An 18,543-nucleotide genomic window follows, 5' to 3' on the forward strand; every position below is an offset into this window, starting at 1 on the left:
GAGGTCTCCAGTTCTCTCTCAGATAGGCAATTTCCATGCTAACCGAGTCTTTCCATGTCCAAGCTTCCCACTTCTCCAATTCCCAGGTAGCAAAGTGGTCTCTTTGAATTTTGAAAAGGCATTGATCTTATTAACCACATAAAAATGATTATTTGGTGTTAAAAGAAAATGATGAATACCACCAATAAAATACTAATGGAGTATCGATACCTGTTTTACTGAAATGCTTCCCTGCAGCACTTAGGTAATCAAAACTTTTAATTTAACAAGTAAATTCATTTGTGTTTGCAAGGCTTAGGGTTGAATAAATGTTTATATCGGCATTTCAAACTACATGCTCCTCGATTTAATTTACTCAAAATATAGGCTTTTATGACGTATATATTGTGTTCTGAGTTCACAGTTATATTAGACATATTTTTAACTGAACAAAATAAAAAGTGGAATTCATGAATTAATGAGAAAATTGTATAATTAATTTGACCCTTGAACATTTTTATGTTTTTTTGTGATGTTAAATCTTTATGAATGTAATATCAGATTCTTGTGTTATTATATACTCCAATAAGTCCATATTAGATTTGCATAATTGTTATGCCAATGAACAAGTAGTGTATATGTATATATATGTGTGTATATATATATATATATATCATGCATATTAAATAGGATGCATAACATATATATATATAGTCCTTAAGTACTCTCAATTTTTTTCTGTACAGATTAAATATGTGTGTCTCTGTTACAACAAACCATACATGTGAGCCTGTACACTCTTTTTTAGAACACATCTCTGTCTTCTCTTAAGTTCAAAATGTCCCCCTTGACCTCACCCCACCTCCAACTTCTGAAAAATCAAGTCCTTAGTTTAGTTTGAGCAGATATCTTTAACAGGCTTGTTTGAATAAATATGCCAAAATACTTTACATTCTGTCAGTATCTAGTCAGAAAATTGTGCATGGAAAAAAGAGATGAAAAGAACTGAGACAGAAAGAAAATTAGTGCCATGGCAAGCTTTCAATACAGTATCTCTGAGCCAAGTTTTCTCAGTGAAATGACATATCCTCACTGAAATACCCTTTTTATATAATTATGCACTGAGCACACATAACCAAAAGTAACTTTTATTTTTGTTCCTTGTCGAGGAACACATATTGCCCAGGCTAAGAATGGGGAAACAAAAGCTGGGGTGATTATAGCTAATTTAACTTTGGAAAACTCTTATTCTCTAGCAGGCCAGAATATAACCCCCCAAACTAAAGTTATGTAACAAGGTAATATCAACAATGAGAAACTGCATGATAAAATCCTGCCCAAAAGTGAAAAATGCTAATTTTGTCTCATTTAGCAGCTGGATACAGAAATGCTCATTAGTTTTAAGAGGGTTAATCCTTTTAACTTTTGCATATTGATATGCCAATTATGCCTAATTGTACAAGAGGCATCAGTCAAGGTAATAGTGCATAAACACATGAAAGTTATTAAGTACATCCCAACATGTAATAAAGTAGGTGTTAATTGGTAGCTGAGTTCTGCGGGCTATTGAGGTGGATAATTCATTGAGAGATGGATCACTTGTAATTTCTCTCCATAATTCCTTTTGCAGTCTCATGCTGTGATGTTTTCATGCTTGTCAAAAACAACTGCGGCATAGTGCCTTTTGTTAAACACAGCCAATAAAATATGTTAGGCATCATTAAATATACTTAACTTCTAAACTTTTTCAAAGGTACAGTTCTTACTGATAATACATTATAGAGATTCCAATAATTTACTCTAACCACTGTCTCAAGTTCACAGTTGAGGAACATTTTAGCTAGTTTAAAAGCAGAGTGTGGCTGGCAGTGTTGTGCCTCCCAGTAGACAATCCTTTTAAATGAAAAAGTAAATAAAGAAAAATGCATCTCTGGACACCTTATCTTAGGATGTATTTTTCACTCCCAAAATATGATCACTGGGCTTCCTCATGCTAAATTTGCCTATAATACCTGAAAAAAGAATGATTAAAATCATATATTTCTCAGGCTCCTGAGATTGTTGTGTGTTAATTTTGCACTTGAAATTTGAGTGAAAGAAAACAGGAATAAATATAATCAGTAACATGCTACTCAGCAAGTTTATCTCATTTAATAACTCAGTTAGGGAGCTGAATATTTCATAGGCCTCTACAATATTAACAGAACACACAATTAATAGCTCACATGTTTCTGCAGGGTGATTGGGACTTGCAGCCTGTCCCCAGCTAACCTATTTCTCGCTCTTGCTCACACTGTGAGAAACAAAATAGATCTAGGGTCCAAAAGAGTGGCTAACATTGCATAAATAATTTTGTAACATCCTATGGCCTCAGCTGCAAGTTACCACCATTATGGAAGAAAATTAACCAAAAGAGACTCATCACAATCAGTGTGTTTAGTGGCTCAGGATGCGTGCAGGGGCAGGGACACAATTGGCAGTAGAGTTCATCCCTAACTATTTTATTTCAAATCTTCCTAATGACACATTATCGAGACAAAATGGCTTCCTCTCCAAACCTTATATCGCCACACCATTTCAATCGTTTATGTTCATTCCAAATGAAATCCTAATTTCTAATATCATATTTTGCCGGGAGATTTTAAGAAAGAGATTTTCACATTTCTTTTTTAAAGACTTTTTTTTTTTTTTTTTTTTTTTTTTAATCTCAGTTCATTCTTAGCTAAATTTAGCCTCTGGCTTTTCAAAGTGATGTACTGTATTTGGAAGTACAAACACCACATGCTAGCATAACCTCATTATTTTTATGACACTGAAGCATGATAGTGGAGGCCCTTAAAATGAGTCAAAGGTGCTCTTCGGTCTAGCTCCAAATTCACTTTATCACTCTGGATTTAGTCCATCTCTTCTCTCAGAACTGGTGTATTATTATGACTATAAGTAAGCAAGATAAAATACATTACAAAAACAGTTTTCTAATGCACGTTAGAAAAACAAAACAAGGCTAATTTTTTTTTTTTAAACAAAATTCTGTATAGGCGAACTTGATATATTTAGAAGTATTTGACTTACAGGTTCAGTGACCTTCCCAACATCAGTAAGGATCATGGATTTACTTTGGCTCAGCCTGTCATGGTGGCTGTTGGCATTTTTGATTCTCATCTGCACAGCTCCGGTACCTTGGCGAGTAGGACTCAGTGTTTCCACAGAGGTATCTGAATTCGTAGATTTCTGCATATTACAGTGATATCCTGGTAAAATATAAAAGCATTATATTATTCTAAATATGTACTTTTTCATGAAAAACTTTTGGTGGAGTACACATCACTATTAGTCAGTACATTACAAAAATGAAGTAAATAGTCTCTGCCTCTTTGAGAAGAAAACGTCATGCATTTGTAGTTGTTTTAATCACTTAAATTATGTGGATGTCTTTATGTGGACAGAAGTATACATGCCAGAGGACTTCAAAGTTCATAGGCAGCATACCCCTACTCTGTGTAGTTCCTAATTCCATGAAGGAACTAATGACTATAATACAACCTTCCTTGTACAGAAATGATGTTGCCAACTAATCACCTCTAGAGTTTATGATCTTTTCATTCACAGTGTCACTGAGCTATTACCCATCCCATCCCACCCCACCTCCACACATGACCACTCTTTTTTGGTGAACAAAAACCCACGTCAATAAAGTCAAATTTAAGTGAGTAGAATTGGCATAAGAGCAAACCAGCCCAGTCCCACTGACTATCCAATATATTGGCTTGGCCTTATTAGCATAGTGCTCAGCCCCAGCCCCCGTCTCCCACTCCTAATATCCACGGAAGGGATTAAACTTCTTTTGTCCATCACCATCTGCCAACTGAACTAATTTAATAGCTTAGTGGACATAATGTTTATGAAGAAAGAGAAAATCAACATGGTTTGTTTGTTTATATTTGAATGGAAGAAGTCTGATTTAGGCAGGCAAAATTCAGTAGGGGCACATTTCAAAGGAGAGAGTGAAGAAACAATAATTCAGGAAAAGAAAATGAAGAGAAGTAAACTGGCAGCATCAATGGGTAGACTGGAGGGGGGGGGGGCTTTAATTGCTTCCCCAAAGCCATAATCCTTTTCAACTGTTCCTCCCCACAAACCCCATAGATGAACATGTCATCTCATTTAAAATAGAACATTTGCAACGCAAACACAGCTTCTAAGCTTCTAGAAACAGATCCCCATTTGGACTGATTGTTGTCTCCATATTTCACCTATATAGACATTTCATAACTAGCCTGGGCATGTATGTAAACGTTAGAAAAAATTGTCACCAGTTAGTTATAGAAGCCAATATAGAATCCTAAAGAAGGATTATATTTTAAGGAGCCAACTGCATTGGAAACCCTATGTTTGTCAGACAATGGGGCTAGAATAATGGTAATATTCAAGTTAAGTGGACACAAAAATGATTAGGAAAGAATGAAAGCGTTTAATAGGAGGAAAAGTGTTACCTCATAACTGATGCCAGTAAAATAATTGAGCGATAACTTAGAACAGAAGTTAATATTTACTAAATATTTACTATGTGTCAGGCAATGCGTTCGGTAGTTTAATCCTTGCAAAACTCCTGTGAGACAGACATTAAACTCTTAAGTTTATAGAGGAGAAAAATGAGGATCAGAGAAATTATATTAATTTTCATAAGGACACTGGCCAGAAACAAATAAATCAGTATGTGTTTTATTCTGAAAAATAAAATGAGACTCAGATGTCCATCAGGTCAATAGATGGACAAATTCTATTTTATCTACAGTATGAAATATTGCTCAATAAAAAGAAATGGACTATTGATGCATACAATTGCATGGATAAACTCATTGTGCCAAGTGAAAGGAGCCAGACTAAGAAAAGAAAAAGAAAAAAGTACTTATTGGGTACTTATCATTTCACTTGTATAATATTCTAGAAAATGCAAAGTAACATATAGTGCCAGAAAGCCAATCAGCGGTTGCTAGGGATAGAGTGAATGGAGGAATGGATTACATTAGATACAAGAAAATTTTGGAGGGTGAGAGATATGTTTGTTATATTGATTGTGATGATGGTTGAACTGCAGTGGTATATATATTTTTTAAATAATCAAATTGTAGACTAAATATTTGCACTTTACTGTACTTCAGTTACACCTCATGAAGCTGTTTACAGAAAAGTTGTTTTAAGAATTCCTTAACAGACTTGTTTTGCTCATATTTTCATTTTTATGTTTCTACATATGTATTATAAAAATTTATCTGAGAATAAGAGCTCTTTCAGTAAGACTTAAAATAATAATTTAAATAAAAGAAGATCTTATCTCAATATTCCATAGAAATATGACAGCCACTTTTATAAGAATAGTTTTAAAATGTATCAAATCTGGCCCATAGTGTAGGCATAAGGGATCTTACTGCTATATCTAACTAGCATAAGATAATAGAGTAATATATATATTACTCTATTATCATATATATGTATATATGTATGTATATACACACATATATATACACACATACATATATGTGTGTGTGTGTGTGTGTATATATATATATATATATATATATATGTATATAAATAAAACTGTTTTTGTAAAAGTAAATGCAATCACATGCAGATGATATAGTTATTTCTGCATATACTCCAGTACATGATAATAAGTTTTTGGTTTTATTCTGTGTATAATCTATTTTTGAGGCCATTAATTTGTCTTAGCCAAGTAAAAAACATTTCCAAATAACAAAACAAATTGATGAATGTTTGACTTCTGAAAATGCTACTACTAAAAGCATGAGTTTTTTTCAGGGTATATTTTGGTGAATTGAAATAAGAATGAATGAAGGAATGAAAATCTAGGGATTGCCATTGTAATGGAGGCCTTGGATTCATGGTAATTAGACTGCCTGCATAAAAAGAGCCCATCGTGACTTCTAGTGGCAGCACTGTCTTGAATGATCACTTTTTGTGATAGTCTACAAATCAATGGTCCTCTGTTTCATCATTGGAAAAAAGTGATAGTGAGGGGGCAGGGGACGCCAAGAGGACTGCTATGATCTGTAGGGCCCTTTCCACTTCTGATACTGATGCGCTTAAAGTCTGGGAGCTCAAGAAGTATTACTACAGATTTAGAGCTCAGTAGTTTTAGGCAGATAAGCAACAATGTAAATGCTTTGCCATGAATTGATGCCCAAGGGATTTGGTGGGAGGTGGGCTTAATCTATGATTAAACATATACATATTTTTCTAGAAAAATCCAGGTTCTCCTCTGAGTGCATTCAATGCTAGATCTTCCCGATTACTCATGCTGTATTTGCAAAGGATGCTGTATTTGTAATATTGGTGAGGGAAATCACTCAGGCTAAAGCCACAATCTTCTGACCAAGAACATGAAGCCACTGAATTTACATAGCCCTGCCATGTGCCATTTATAGGATATGTTGCTTCCTCAGAGTAAGCACAAATTTCATTGTCAAATCAACATTTGCATTATTGTGTTGATTTCACAATCAACCCATAATTTGCCACATGATGTGTTGCTGTCAAAAGGCTGGATTACTTAAAAAGCCTCTTATCTGGCTTCCCCACCTGTTTTCTTGGGGACAAGCTGCAGAAACCATTATCAAAATCTTCCTTGTTTAGATCTTTCTGTTAGGTTGATCTACCACAGTGTTAAGGTTATTTTTCTTTCCTCACTCTTTCTCTCCTCTAGCCATCCCTTTCTTTCCCATCAGTTCCTTCCTCACAGTTTGTTGATACCACACTGCACTCTTTTTTTCTCTTTATTCAGCTTCCCTTGTCTTTTGTTCTATAATGGCATTCGCTTGATACTATCTTATAGTTATTCTCATATTTGCCAAGATTTGGTGGTTTCTAATTTTGCAGAGCACTACATTGCTCTCAGAAGAATACAGAAAACGATGCAAAACTTCTTAAAGATTCCTACCAGCAGAATATAAATTATCCATTCAATATTTGTTGAGATTCTCTTAAGCTGCAGGCACGATATTAGAGGCTGGATATACTCATTTTTGTTTGTTTGTTTGTTTTGTAACCAAGTATCTTACAGTTTGTGAGGGTGATAAAGAAACAATTCATAATGAAATGAGAATAAAGTTGTGCTCATGTGGAGAGAGAAGCAATGGCATCAAGCTCAGGGAGATGGAGAAAATCCGCCAAAGAGATCAGCCCACGCTGGACCTAAGTCGGAGCAGATGGGGCACTTCAGGCAATGCAAAGGACAGTAACTGTGAGATTGTAACGTAGACGTGGAAATGGGTTATGAAGGAAAAATGTAGTACCAGGGAAGTCCAAAGGAAAGAGAAATGATAGGTTTCATAAAGAAAATGGCATTTAACATTAGTGTGGGTGATTCTGTTCATCTTGCTAGTCTCTCCTTGGGCCGAAGCACTGACTGAGAGCCCCATCTCTTGTAATCCAACGAGTGCTGGAAGGGACTGGTATTCTAGACATTCTGAGGGACAGAATGTGGGCAGAGGACTTTCCTTGGTATAATATCCAAATGTCTTGTATGTATGAATTGAGTGCAAGACAGAGAGAAGCAGGAGCCCCCTGCAGGACCGAGGGCGTGCAGAAGGAAAGAGGAGGATTGAGGAGGAAGGAAACCTGATGGACTGAAATGACAGCTGTGCTAGTAGTGGCTGGGGAACTTGTAACTGCTGTCTTTGTGGCTTCAGAGATGATTTATTCTCTTCCATCCCATTAGGAACTTCTCATACTGTGTTTCCCTGAAAATAAGACCTAACCGGAAAAGAAGCAGTAGCATGATTTTTCAGGATGCTCGTAACATAAAAGAAGCCCTAAAGTGTCTTTTGGAACAAAAGTTAATGTAAGACCTGCTCTTATTTTCAGGGAAATATGGTAGCGCTTATTTTATATTACGAGCATCCTGAAAAATCATGCTAAGGCTTATTTTCTGGTTAGGTCTTACTTTTGGGGAAACGCGGTAGCAAGTCGATGAGTCTGTTTCTAGGCCAAATTTTGCAATCTGTATTTGGATCCCACTTGCAGCCCTTTGTCCTCACCATCTTTCAATTTCCCATTTCCCTTCACCTACAGCCTAACACTGTTTTTCTTCTACCAGGCACCTCTGATTCTTTTTATATTTTGGATGAGAAAGTACTTACTGCAGCACCTACTCAGGCCTCATCTCATCCACAGAATCAACGCTTCTGAAATTCCATCATTCATTCTTCCTTACCTACATCCCTACCCATTCTCTCTGTGAATCACTTAGTTCTATATGGGAGGGGAATGATTAAACTAATTGACAAAATGTCACAAATGATTAGCCTGACTTCCCTTTAACTTCTCAGGGAAGTTTTTACCTGATCTCAAACTGGAATGTCGTCTGGCCACGTGGGAGAATTATCTTGCAGTAGAAGAGCTTTGATCAGTCCATGTATGACCTTAAGTAAATTTAGGGGAAAAGTAGCATGTGTGGCTAGGAGCAGGATATTAATTAGCACTGCATTCTAGTAAATGGGGCCTCTTGGAGTTGTGCAATATGATGGCCTCACCATGGTGGTCTTATTTTTGAATATTTATGAAAGAAGTTTCTAGAGGAACAAACTCCATTATAAAGCCTGCCCAACCTTGAGTCAAAAGAAACCCTCACACCACAGAATCCACCATGACTAGGCTGCCAGCATCAGGGAGTGGATGTGCTTCCAGGCACCTACGTATCAGGATGTATGCAGAAAGGCAATGCAGAACCCCAATTTGTGAGTTTTTCTGTGTTATCCTTCCAGGAATATTCACAAGGGTTTGAAATCATATTCTGTTATTCCACCCATGGTTTCATTTTTCATTGACCTTCAACTTTCTAGATTTGGTGGAATAGATTGCAAAATCAATATTCATCGATGTGTATTTCTATGCAACTTAGTAACATCAAGCATTTTGCTAACTCTAAGTCATATCAACTTTAAGTTTCATGTGATCTACATGCCCATGCAGCATTTTTCCTTCTTCTTTCCCTTCTTCTTTCTTTCTAAATATATCATCTGGTCATGATCATCATGATCATCATTATTAATTTTATTACAGAAAACATTGATGCCTTACTCATTTATGTTCTTACAAGAGGCACACAGAGCTTTGGTGAATGACTAATGAAAATGTTGAAGAATTAGTTAATTTTGCATGTGTCTAAAATATCCATTGATTTTATAAAACTCGCCCAGTAAATACCCTTGAGTTAGAAATTAAAATGTAAATCACTTAAGACTGGCTTCACAATTTCTTTAGACTTCCTGATTTTATGTGTACCAAGAGAAGAGCAAGAATAGCTTCTGATATTGCACTAGTTCCACTTTCAATAGTGTTTTAAAAACAGGAAACAGTGATGACAATGCACATCAGAAGAGCCACACAAACTCTGGCTCGGCTCAGTAGGCCAGTTTTGTTGGGCCTGATTCTCCCACTCTCCACTCTCACTGCAAATACCCAAATAGGAGTGAATGTGATATTTTGTCTAGTCATAAATTTCATAGCTATCCTGTCAATTATTTGTTGCACTCTGGTAATTACATTAAGGCTCAGCAGATTGCCCTTTTGAGTTAGAAAGTGTATTTGTGACATCTCTTTCCCATCACCAGCATTAAGAGTATATCACAAATTTTTTGAGCTAGGAGACATTAAATAGGCACTATGATATATCTCCATGCTGCAGAAGAGAGAAAAAAATTGAAGCTCAGAGATACTGAGAAGCTTCGCCAAGTCACCACAGCCTGTTCTAAGCAATCCAGGACAGAGCCCACGGCCTACATCCTGAAACATCCTTGCTGAAGTCGTAGCCTCCTCTCCTCTAGCCAATTGGAAACTGTAGGGAGAAATAAGGTAACAAGAATTCTAAAGGAAATTTGACAGGGAGAGAAAATGATCATAGGGCAGCCATGTTAGATACATATTGTGTAAGTCTTTCTATTTAATCATTTATAAATATTACTATGCTTCCTGAACAAAAAAACAGAGACTTGATAAATGTTTGTTGAACATATAAATAGAAAAAAATACGGAAAAATTTTAATGCCAGTGAGCATAGCCTAGCAAAGCATTACCAGTAGGAACATTTCTTTGACCAAGTTTAATTCTTATTTTAAAAACTATGTATAACTCACCCTGACCAGTCTTTCAAATAAACTATGGATATTTCAAGATCAGTTAGAAGCAGAAAAAAATCAGTGCATTTCATACTTTCTGAGGCTAATATTAAAATATACTTGGAGATTCATATGAATTTTCAAAACTATAAAGAATACCATATTTATATTTCAGAATAACCCTTTTGTTTTTTCTCACTAAAACAAACAAACAAAACAACAACAACAACAAAACACTTATCATCTTAGAATTTAGCAGAACTACTTGTTCTTACAATAAAGAATGTCTCCCTGGAGTTTCAAATTCTTTAGGTTCTTTATATTATTTCTCTAAAAGAAGGTTTCTCTTGCCTGACATGGATTACCACTGAGGATTTTTAAGGAAAACCATCTCAGAGGCAAGCATTGAGTTTACCCCAGGAAAATCCTATTCAATGTCTGTTAGTCTGGGTTTTCACTGTGTGACAAGTGAGCTGTCTGGTCACTCCAATCCCCTTGGGTCCCTTCTGCTTAAACACACAGGAACCCTCTGTGGCGATATGACCCCCTTCCTTTCCTGGAATACGTGGGAAGAACTCTTTCTCCAAGTCTGCTAAGAGCTCATGGCAACCCCGCAGACAAATATTACTTCTCTGAGAAATTCATTTCTATCCTCTGGAAAGATCTTATGTTGATCTGTGGTAGAGCATAGTCAGTTTGTTCCCCTGTGGAAATGACTTGTGGCCCTGGTAGCTCCAGTAATGTGTGGCACAACCTTCATGCTACACTTTACTGACAGGTCAGTGATTAACTTGCATTGCAATTGTTTGTCGTCTTCACCACAGCAGCCATTTACCAAAATAACATTTTAATTTCAGTTTCCTTCCAGTTCACTTTCCTTTTCTTTTTTCCCTGTGGCTTCTACGTCTCTATTAAGTCTAATTTCCCCAGACCACATCCATAAGCAGAGAGAGTGCAATAAACTCAGTTTCAAAAATGTCAAATATAATGAGAAAGGAAGATCACAGGAAAGGAATTTGACCATAGACACCCCATTGGGTAACATTGTCTTCGACTGGGCAGGTGTTATATATGGGGAATGCGATAATAAGGTTTTGCATTTATTTAACTTACATCAGGGAATCTGGACAATATGCTGCAGTTACCGACAAAGTCTGGCAAGTCAGCTTCATGGATAAATTGAAATACAGTTATGGTCATTGCACGTGGGCATCCTAAATGGTGAAAATGACAAGTAAAATATGTTTTGAGTAGAATAAGTCCTGGAAAAAATTGTCTGGTAAGCAACCTTGATCTTTTCTGAGATCTTGGTCTCCTGTTGCCATTTCTCATCCCCTGGACACCTTAGCCTTTTAGTCTCCAACCTATTTGGAGCAAAGCAACTGATTTTATATTTCAAATTTCTATTAAGCTTCCACTCTGATCCATAGACTTGCTAGGTTCCACTATTTCTGTAAAAATGTATTAAGAACCTGGGGTTGAGTTAGACATGAGCATGCTTATCTACCTTGGAGTTTGACAAGAGTGAAACGGAGGATGGGACTGAGGACAATTTCAAGGTAAAGGTGACATCTGACTGTGATGTTGTATGATAAATAGGACTCCAAAGGCAGAGAAAGGATATTAAGAGTAGTGCAGCTGAGATCAAAAGATTTACGTAAAAGAGGAGTGAGCATCCACAACAAATGTTAGAGTATGAGTGGTTAGGTGGGAAAGCCAGGCAGAGATAGATAGGACTAGAGTAGGAGTACCACACAGTTCCTATTGAAGAATTGGGTTCTGTCTTAAAAATCCTGGGAAATTTTGATGACTTTGTTTAAGGCATAATCCGCTCCCAAAAGACTTGGTGAAGAGACCCAAAAGAATGGATCCCCAGCCCCAGAAACTACACAGTGAACAATATAGCATTCTCGTGGTGTGCTTCTTAATTAACTTTAAATCAGAATAAATATCCCAGCGTCTATTCATAAACACCAATCATCTAATGTTAAAGACACCTAGTGATCAGGGAAAAAAATTATCTAGAATGTTAGAAACCTCACTTTGAACTCCAGGTGTATATTTAATGTTTCTCGTTACCAATCAAATTAAGAGAAAAGGTAGGTAAAGACTTCACAGAAATGACAAATGAAGCACTTAAGGAAGAGAGGTCCAAGGGTGCAATTACATTTTATTAAGGGCATAGAAGAAAAAAATAAGATTAGTGGAACTGCTTCTGAATTTCCCTCTGGTGGTCAGGTAAGAAGTAAAAAATTAAAAAGCAAATAGGAACAAAATGCCTGTGCCATTGTAATTATGTTTAAGCAGCATAAGAAATTTTATGAAATGGCAATCTCCTTAGATACATAGGAGAACCAGAAGGGGCATAAATAATGCAATCTTCTGTTTCCTCTGTCAGTTTTGACTCAATCTAGCAAGAAATGCTGAGCCATTTTCTGCCTCTTGCATGCAAGCATCAATTAAGGGAAAACAGGGTGACTATCTTAGGGTATTGGATGATGAAATGTCACTTAAGGAGAAAACATCAGTGACAGAAAATGTTGCTCAGCAGCTACAGTATTAGAAAACACTGGCAAAAACAAGCAGAACCTCAGACCCTCCCTGGGACAGGACTGATTCACTGATCTTTGTTGGAAGAGTATCAAGTGCAAAGAATACACTTCAACCTGCGATTGCCTGTTTCCTGAGATTTCATGTTCTATAGTATTTATTTCCAAGAGGATGTGACTCAGTTGCAAAGCCCTTTTATCAAGCAGATGAAATCTAATCATGCATTGATTGCAGTATACCAGGCTTTCTCTATCTCTATCTTGGCCTGCCCAGATTAAAATATGGAGAAGCTGCATATTGTATAATTAGTGCTCAAAAGTAATTAACAGGAATCAGTAATTGACAGTAGTCAAATATGGCTGACATTTGTTTTATTTAGCAAATTTGTTATTGTATCCAATTAGTCTTTCCCTAATGCTCATGTCTTCAAATTCTGAATTGATTGGATTGGATTTCAGTGCCAAAGGGACATGTCTGAGAATGGGATAGTAATGTCATAATCCATTGTTGTGACAATGACAACACCATTAAAATATTTGAGAATATCTCTCCTTTAATGCGTTTAAAAATCAGTTTCTCTTCCACTCAATTAAGTATGCATACAATATATTTTAAATAATTTGTGTGTTTGTCTGTATCCCTGTTTGTATATAAGGTCAATGATTTGTAACACACTCATGTAACCACACCTAACTCAAGAAACTCAATATTATCAGCACTCCAAAAGCCCCCTGGTAGTCACTATCCACCCCAACCCACCGAGGATCATCATTACTCTGTCTTTTAGTTTTGCTTATTTTTGAACTTTATATAAATGGAAACCTAGATGTACTTTTACTTTCTGTGCTTATTTCGCTGAAAATTTTATTTGTGTGATTAACTGCAATGCAATTTTTGTGAAATGCCTGTGCAAAACTTTCGTTAGGTCTTCTATTAAGTTGTTTGTCTTTTGCTTAGATTTGTAGGAGTCGTTTTTATATTCTGGATACAAGTCACTTTTAATATATGTGTTCCAATAATGATCTTTTCCCACTTTTGGGTTGCTTTTTACATTTTTAATGGCATCTTTTCATTAATAGTAATTCTTAATTTTAATATTTCTAACTTATCATTTCTTTTTATGATTAGTGCTCTTAAGAAACCTTTGCCCAATCCAAGACAACAAAGATTATTCCTATGTCTTCCTCTAAAAAGATCTGTTGTTTTGGCTTTTATTTTTAGAACTGTGATTCTTCTGGAAATAATTTCTGTATTTGACATGAGGTAGGGATAACTTTCTTTCTATATGAATAATTCATATATATATATATTTATATACATACATATATACATATGTATATATATGTACATATTTTAATTAGAAAGATCTGTTATCTCTCATGATTTATCAAGGTGAGAAAGGACCAGAATCTGGCTCTCCATCTAAAGTGAACAGATGCTGGAGAGCTCTCCCATGCACAAATGTTAATAAGAGGTACAGTGTGTCCAACAATTACGTAAATCTCTGGTCACAGTCTTAGTAAACATTGGAAATTGGGGATCTAAATAGAATAGAAAGATTTGTCCAAAAAGTGGGAAGAAACAATCATTGGTAATCTGAGAGTAGCAATACTCAGAAGTTCAGATTTATAGATTGTTATCAATTAGGAGGTTTGCTGCTAAGTGTCAGAGTTCTGAATACTGGCAATTAGTTCAGAGCTAGCTCAATTAACCACAAGGGAGACTGGCAGTAGAGAGGTAGGGCTTCAGTCCTAGCAAGGGAATGAGGCGATGAATGACCAGTTTACCAGTAGAGAAAGTTGTGGTCTGGGACAAGACAAATACCTAATGATGAAGGCATGACTCGCAATTAAGGGGGCAACACACTTGATATGTGTGCATCACAAGTGCAGACCAAAAGCTTGATCACTTTTTATAATTCATTATCAAACTCATAGAACTTCATTCCACTGGAATTAGTTGAAGATTACCTGCAATAAGCTAAGACTTCTCCTGGGAGTTAGGGTCAGAAATAACTTTAGTTGAAAATGAACGAAGAGCTCTAGTAGTGAGGAGGAAGAACACTGTAGAGCTGTGATTCTCAAAGGTCAGCGTGTGGAGCTTTATTAACATGCAGATTTCACTGCACCTTCCAAAGATATTCCCATTCAGCAAGACCTAGGAGGGGCCTGAGAACTACGTGTTTGGCCATCACCCATTGATTCAGATGCATATTCAGGTTTGATGAGAAACATGTCTATAGAATTATATAACATTATTATTATTTTATATCTGCATTGTTCTAAAAATTTTTACTAATTACTATAGTACCTTCTTATTTTTAAAGCCCATTGTGACTAGGTTCATATTTGTTTATACTGTTGTTCTAAGTTTCCTGGGAATAAATTTCACTTTGGAATATACTGGTGGTTGGGGGAGTGATACAGATCATCGATGGGAATAGTGAGAAGAGAAGAGAGCAGGAAGTTAAGTAGGTAGATTTAAAGATCGATTAATAGGCACACGGGTACATGGAAGTATTTGAGATTAACTTAAATATGATGTTTCGCTATCTAGAACACACATGCAGTCTTAATCACTGCTGCAAAAATGAATTCTCTTACATAAAAGAAAAACCCAAAAGAATCGCACCACAGGCAATCAGGGTCTATGGTACACAACTTTCAGCACGGGCGTTTGAATGTTTGTATCATGAACTTTATGAGTAAAATACCATCAATTTAAAAACTTGCAAAACAATTCTCTTGCTTGTTAAACATCAAAGGATCTTTGGTGTGAGAACAAAACACATCCCACAAAATACTGTTGTTTTCACTCAAAGTTAATCTGAAATTTGGGGGCAGTGAGGTTTCCTTTCATGAAGCCAAGAATATCAAAATAATAGTAATAAAAAACATATATACCAATCCATCATTTAAATGTAAAGTTTTTCACTGAGCTTTTCGGTCCTTGTCTTTGAAGATCCTTCAATATGCTCTGTATATTGTATATCTTAAAGTGTTAACTAAAGATTAACTGATTAACTAAAGGATCTTTAGATGCCTTAGTCTCTTGAAGAGCTTCAGCTACATTGTCAGGAACCTCACTCCATGAGTTGTGTGTGGGGACTAAATCCCCATTTAAACAGCTGGCATTTTGCTTCTCTTTCCTCAAAAGAGAGTTGGGAAGGGCTCTTCTCAGGAGACGGGAGGTAGAGGAGATGGTTATGTGCCTTATCTGTCTAACTAGGTTCCAGTTAATTGAGTGTTACTGTAATTTGAAGTCACGTAGGCAAATTGCTCTCTTAATTTAGGCTCCTCACAAAGCGAAATATATAATTTGGGTTTAGTCACATTGAAGTCAAAGAGAATGCATAAATATTTAGAGTTTTAAAGTGAATATCAGGGTTATCTATATAATTTAAAAATTATTGAACAGTAATTTTTTTCTCTCTCCTCTCTTTATTCACTTACAGCGTTTGTCTTGACGACTTCTGAGACTTCGAGATTCTGATCTATTAATAGACATCATGTATGATGAAATAGGTTATACAACCACACCCAGCCTATGTTTCCCCATCTGTGAATTTCATATCTGTATGTGTGTGTATGTGTGTGTGTGCCTTCATGTGTGTTCGCACGTGTATTTCAATTGTTGTTACTGTTATCACCACCAAAGGCATACAAATTTCTGTTTTAACTTCCCTGTAACAATGCATCCACACAAGTGCAGATGCGCTGGTCTATATCCTATGTCATGTGACTGAAAATATCACGCAAACTAAGCATTACTATATTTGCTATAATTTAGAAAAGTTAACCTTTTGGAGATATCTTTTAATGGTTAAAAAATAATGCTTTGAAGAGGATTGGCAGCAAAAGAAAATTTGTTCTTTCAAGTTAGAAAAATAAACCCAGTCATGAAAGTTAGACAAACAAAACAAGGACCTAAATAAAAATTCTATATATAAATGGATGCTTTTTTTTCCCATAGAATAATCTAATGTGCTAGTCAGTCACTAAGCATTTATTAGCATTTATTGTGTATTCTGAAGTTATTTGGAGTTCTTTCTAATCATTACACTGTGCTCCTGCTTTCTTAGGAACAGCTATAAATCCAAGAAGAGGTGGAAAACCGGCAGACTGCCAAGCAAATTCAACCCACAGACATCTGTTGTTGGGCCTGAACAATGTTTTGGAATATTTTGAATCGGTTTCCCATTGAAAAATGAGGATTTTTATGTATTTTTAAAAGAAAAGGTGTATATCTATGTGTCTTCTCTTGAAAAATCATAAGATGTGGACAAAATAATCAAGGTATGCATGGTAACTGTCAGCAACTACATCCTGTAAACAGGGCAAGTTCTCTCTGATCCAGAAGCTCTCTCCCTTCCAACTTGATTTGCACAGGTATCCTGCCTGTTACGGGGACATTTGTGACTGTCAATCCTGGTGTCAATCAAGCATTGCTCCTCTGAAGTGTAGGTTGAGAAGAGTTTCTGCTGCATGTCAATTCAATGTTATTTTCTATATTTTATTATTATTAGATCCAAGCTTGGTTGGAAATGGAGAATAGAACCACGAGACTGCATGTGTACCACTGCTTTAGAGAGCAGCTCATCGAAGAGTAACATTATTTCATGTATTCTTACGATTATTTTCAATATGATCTCAAATTACCAAGAGGAGGATATTGTGCTGTGCTCTTTGCTATTGCTATGCAAGTTCCTCTTTCCCTCCTCTCTGCTCTGACCTCCTTTACTATTACATGTTGGCAGATAATCATATCTTCACTTCTGTTGTTTCTGTTCTCTATTTAAGTTGTGTGTCTCTTCTGCCCAAGTTGACTACGGGCTCCTTAAAGTCAGACATTATATTTATCAGTATCATTGCTCTGTGTTGTATCTAGAACATTACAGGTACTTGGTGCCTGTCTGAAATCTCCTGCCTCTGATTCTCCCAGTATTATGAACATTTCCAAAAAGTTCAGGTTTTCCACTACATTAGAATGGTTGTGGTCCTCGGTCCCAAGTATCACCGGATTCCCATGTTTCTTTCCTACTTCTCTACAACAAAAGTTTCCAAATGGACCTGGGATACAGTGCATCAGGGTCAGGGGAAGTCAGAACAACCAAGGCATCTCATCTCCCCATCCTTACTTCAAGACATACTCTACCCATCTCCCATGCTGACTGGTCTCTAGTTTTCCTTTCAAGCTGATTTCCTACCCAGAAACTATGATCTCTTTGCTAATTCCTTCTTAAAGTCAGACTTCTAATCTAAAGACCCCTGGCTTGTAGGATATAGCTAGTTCTCCAAGGGCAACACCATAGCGATTTATCTTCTGAAATTTTGGTCAGTCATTTCCCACTCACTGCCACACCTTGCTCTCCTTAATTGAGTACCCTAATACCAAGTGCTTTCAGAATTAAGACTGACATTGGTGTATTCACTCAACCTCCATAGATGGAATCCTTAGCAGGATTCCCCAGGGGGGAAACAAAACAAAACAACAAAACAAAACAAAACAAAAAACAAAACAAAGCAGTCTTCTCTAACTGGATCAGCAAACTAGACCCTGGATCTCTTAACTTCCTTTCTTATTTTTCCTTCTAGTATCATTTTGCTAGGACTCCAGCATATCTGCCTCATGAATCATCTATGTTACCACCTAACTGCCCTAGGCAAAAATTAAATATAAAATAAAGGTGGGTAAAGAAAATTCTTTTTTTTTTTTCTCTCTCTCTCCTTGTCTCTGCAGTTTTTCTTTGCTTCATTTTAATTTCAGGTCCAAGAGTCAATGGCTTCCTACCATTTTTTGAATTGCATTATGTGATGCATATTAATTCTTTTTTTTTTTTTTTTTTTTTTGGTGAGGACATATTGAGCTGCTTGAAAGA

General features: G+C 36.2%; 1 protein-coding gene across 1 annotated transcript in view; it reads right to left on the minus strand.

The window, feature by feature from the left end:
* ARHGAP15 (Rho GTPase activating protein 15) overlaps window positions 1-18,543 on the minus strand; it is a 620,743-nt gene that overhangs the window by 585,746 nt on the left and 16,454 nt on the right. The window contains 1 exon segment of the mRNA XM_033112294.1: window positions 3,052-3,230. Within this exon segment, the coding sequence (XP_032968185.1) occupies window positions 3,052-3,216 (165 nt within the window). The 5' untranslated portion in view covers window positions 3,217-3,230.

This window comes from Rhinolophus ferrumequinum, chromosome 8, assembly GCF_004115265.2.
Source record: "Rhinolophus ferrumequinum isolate MPI-CBG mRhiFer1 chromosome 8, mRhiFer1_v1.p, whole genome shotgun sequence".
In the NCBI taxonomy this organism is placed as follows: domain Eukaryota; kingdom Metazoa; phylum Chordata; class Mammalia; order Chiroptera; family Rhinolophidae; genus Rhinolophus; species Rhinolophus ferrumequinum.